The sequence below is a fragment of a genome, unplaced genomic scaffold (assembly GCF_019419815.1).
Source record: "Pyrus x bretschneideri cultivar Hongxiangsu unplaced genomic scaffold, Pyrus_bretschneideri_v1 Contig20, whole genome shotgun sequence".
NCBI classification, from domain to species: domain Eukaryota; kingdom Viridiplantae; phylum Streptophyta; class Magnoliopsida; order Rosales; family Rosaceae; genus Pyrus; species Pyrus x bretschneideri.
Window position 1 is genome coordinate 2383860 of NW_025999502.1, and position 4135 is coordinate 2387994.

At 37.5% G+C, this 4135-nt stretch overlaps 1 protein-coding gene across 1 annotated transcript; it reads left to right on the top strand.

The window, feature by feature from the left end:
* Nucleotides 1–992: 992 nt before the first annotated feature.
* Nucleotides 993–3128, top strand: LOC103931802 (gibberellin 3-beta-dioxygenase 1). Its single transcript, XM_009341329.3, has 2 exons — nucleotides 993–1561; nucleotides 2187–3128. The coding sequence occupies exons 1-2, from the start codon at nucleotides 1077–1079 to the stop codon at nucleotides 2815–2817; spliced, it is 1116 nt and encodes a 371-aa protein (XP_009339604.1). The 5' UTR covers nucleotides 993–1076; the 3' UTR covers nucleotides 2818–3128.
* Nucleotides 3129–4135: the final 1007 nt, after the last annotated feature.

Sequence of the window (4135 nt, forward strand, 5' to 3'; positions counted from 1 at the left end):
GTGTCCCCTCTTCTCATCAAAACTCCTTTCGTTTGAGAGGGTTAAAAATGCCTTTCAATTCCCTTGTTCTAAGGACAACATGGTCCTTTTCAATTTTGTTCTTTCCCCCGTCCAATGGACATACCATCTCCCTTACTTTTTTGTCCCCTTCCTCACTACTCAGCTCAACATGCAACCTTTGAAACAAATTAAACGATCACCCTCTTCAACATACTGCAATCACACACTAGGATTTTTATATAAACCGTTAATATAACTCATGTCACGTGATGAGAGATACAAAATAAAATGAGATAATCTTAGTCATGGTAAAATATCTCTTTTACTCTCTTTCTCAACTGGGACATATTGCTTTATTGAAGGAAAAAGATTAACACCAAAGTTTGAAAGAGAAATTGAAAAGAAAACACAAACTAATAACATTCCGTATAACAGTGCATGAACTGACACCATAAATTAATTAATTACGTACTAAAGAGATAGATGAATTTTTTACCAAAAAAAGAGAGATATGAACTAATTAAGACAGTGCATGAACTTCTTTAATTTTCCAGAAACGTATACTGATCAATAGCTTTGTTAGTACAAGGGCATATATGAAACACCACCATCCAAATGCACAGTAACCCACCAAACTAGTTATATTTATATTTTAGAACGGTATATTTCAAAAAGAAATGCATGAACTCTCCAACCAAAAATAAGAAAAAATAAAATAATATACATGTAGTAATTTTCTTGAAACTTCTACAGTACGTGAAATTCTATTTTGGTTTTAACTTAACAAACATATGATTCTGTTTTGGGGTGGAGGGCTTGGACAACTTGTCACTATCTTGTCCGCCATCTCTATATATACTCACTAAACCTTATCTTTCTTTTATATCATCATCCTATGTTTTCAAGCAACAAGTACTACCACCATTATACTTGTTTCTAATCCTATATCCTAAATCTTCAGAACACCCTTAATTTTCTTCTAACCACACAAAGCACAGCCCCAACCCTTATCTCTCTCTCTCTCTCTCTCTCTCTCTCTCTTCCCCCAATTGAACACAAAAACTCTACTGATCAATATGCCTGCAAGACTCTCTGATGCCTTCAAATCCCACCCTCTCAACCTCCAACTCAAACACCCAGATTTCAACTCATTACATGAATTGCCAGACTCCTATGCATGGACAAACAATGATGATCACTACCCATCTTCCCTAAGCTCATTTGGGGTAGACGATTCTGTTCCGGTCATCGATCTCTCCGAACCCAATGCTCTTAAGCTCACAGGCCATGCATGTAAGACTTGGGGAGTCTTCCAAGTCACTAACCATGGCATCCCACAGAAGCTTCTTGATGACATTGAGTCCGCAGGCAAAAGCCTTTTCTCTCTGCCAGTCGAGCAGAAGCTCAAAGCCGCCCGACCGCCGGACGGCATTTCAGGCTATGGTTTTGCTCGGATATCTTCGTTTTTTAGGAAGCTCATGTGGTCTGAGGGGTTCACTATTGTTGGCTCACCAGTTGACCATTTTCGCCAACTTTGGCCCCAAGATTACGAAAAATTCTGGTATTAATCACATTAATTAACCTCAATATTAATATATTTTTAGTTTGTTGTTTTTTGGGTTCTTGTTTTGGTTGGAGAATACTATGGCCGTGTAGGCAAAATGCCAATTTCTTTACCATAATGCAAGTTGCAAAAGAACTGTAAGTGTGTGATAATATGGTAAAAGATTATGGACCCACTAAAGAAGATTTGGTATGTGAGAAATAACCAACATAGCCTCCTTGAGATTAGTTTTGAAAGAGCTATATACATATAAGTGTTCTTTTGACAAATAAGAGTGTTTTTCTTACTGCGTCCTGAAAAATTTTAAAATAATTTTGGGTCATAAAGGCACTTTTTGAATACTTCTTTGAATACTTCTTCAAGACATACGTCTAAGTGTTGTTTTCGAAAGTGTTTGAATTTTTTTATTATTTTTTTTTGTATGTAAAAATTTCAACCTATTTTTAATTTAAAAAAAAAAAAAAAAAAACTTTTAGCAGAAACGGTTATGTGGGAAAGTGCTCTCTAGAGATGCGGTCCCAAAGAGATTAAATCTGTTTACTAGCGCATCTGTGTTATATTATGTAATGTTATGTATTATACAGTGTTTTGATTTTTATTTTCTCTTGTTTTATTTTTGTAGCAATATCATTGAGGAATATGAGAAGGAAATGAAAAGGCTTGCTGGGAGGCTAATGTGGCTTATGCTTGGCTCACTAGGCATATCCCCGGAAGATGTAAAGTGGGCTGGCTCGAAAGGTGAATTCAAAGGTGCATCAGCTGCCTTACAATTGAATTCTTACCCGGCTTGCCCAGAGCCAGATCGGGCCATGGGTTTGGCTGCACATACGGATTCTACCCTCCTCACAATCCTCTACCAAAACAATACTAGTGGTTTGCAAGTGCTTCGAGACGGCACCGGATGGGTCACGGTTCCACCAATGGCCGGTGCTTTGGTGGTCAATGTTGGTGATCTCATTCATATATTATCTAACGGGGTGTACCCAAGTGTCCTTCATCGGGCAGTAGTTAATCGCACCCAACATCGTCTATCCATCGCTTACTTATTCGGTCCCCCGGCTAGTGTCCAAATCTCACCCCTATCAAAATTAGTTGGTCCAAGTCATCCTCCTCTCTACCGGCCAATTACTTGGAATGAGTACCTTGGCACCAAAGCAAAACATTTCAATAAGGCACTTTCATCGGTCAGACTTTGTGCTCCTCTAAGTTCATTAGCAGATGTAAATGATCATAACAGCGTAAAAGTCGTCTAGGGTAAATAAAATGTTTACATTTTCTACAAAGGAAGTACTTTTTTTTGGTGTGAATTTTTTTCCCTTTTTGCAATTGGTTGGCCATGTTCTAGGGAATTCTCATGTCTTGGAGCTTTGTGGGGTGCAAATATGCAACACAAACAAGGAAAAAAATAAAATAAAATTGCACATTACAATCTAATGGAAAAATTGAATAAAAAAATCTCCAAAAGCCAAAGCAAATGAATCAAATATATTAAATCAAATCATATTAAGGGATACAAACAAAGAGTCCCTTCTGGCTGCTGGTGTCCTTTGTCCTAGGGTTTGGAAGAGAGAGGAAAAATTGCTCAACTTGAAAATTCCAATAAAAGACACATAAACTGAAATTTTTTTTCTGCCCCGGGTACAAGGGGAGATCCCCTCCAAAGAATAGGACATGTATCGAAAATATATGGTGCTGAAAGTGAAATCTAATTAATGGACAAATAAAACCCAACCTTTTATTTCCCACAAATCTATTACAAGTTAGAAAAATAAAACATGAGGCTATGAATTGTAATGATTGTCATGTTGATCTCAAGAAAATCAGGCCAAAGCTGTCGCTTGTGATAATCGCTTTCTGTGTGATTGAACTCAATAAATGGGAATGCAGAATTATTTTGTAAAAGACAAACATATTTATTGTCAGGCATTTCTATGCCCTAAATTGTCCTGTGAGCTGCACGAGCTTATAGCATTGTCTCTGCCACCACGTTCTTCCTGGCATTGGCTAGCAATTAACCCTAAAAACGTTCCTCTCCGTTATCATGCGATGAGGCAGATTTTTACCTTTTTGGCTTAAATTTTCCTTTCTTTCTCATCTTTGATAAGGAAGCTTGTTTCCTAACCTCACATTTCTCAATTAAGCTATGTTTCAATATCAGAAATCACCATTGGCCCGGCAAAAGTTTGCGCGACAAACTAATTTTTGTCAGGTTATCAAGATACTTTACCCGATGAAAAAAAAAAAAAAATAATCGGGGCGAACCTAGTCAACTTTTAGGGTTTTGTCAAAGGCTTTGTGCAACAAAAATATTTCGCAAGGCAAAGTATGTCTTGTCGGGCAATATTTAAGCGCCAAGAGAAAAAATTGGCGCGTAATGTGTCACTATTTGCTCAACAAAAGTTTTGTTCATCGGCTTATGGAACCTTTTCCGATGAATCTTTTTGTGGGGCAAAGTGTACTAGTGGTTGAGCAAAGGTCCACGATGACCTGTCAAGAAAACCATCAACACTTTTTTTGCTCGACGGCGTTCCTAACTTTGCCCGTAGAACTTTTTCGTTGGACAAAATCTTA

Excerpts from the sequence above, each read along its gene's own strand:
- LOC103931802 (XM_009341329.3), top strand. The coding sequence starts at position 1,077 with ATGCCTGCAAGACTCTCTGATGCCTTCAAATCCCACCCTCTCAACCTC. Across the intron at positions 1,562-2,186 it reads CAAGATTACGAAAAATTCTG|CAATATCATTGAGGAATATG; the intron begins GTATTAATCACA and ends TTATTTTTGTAG.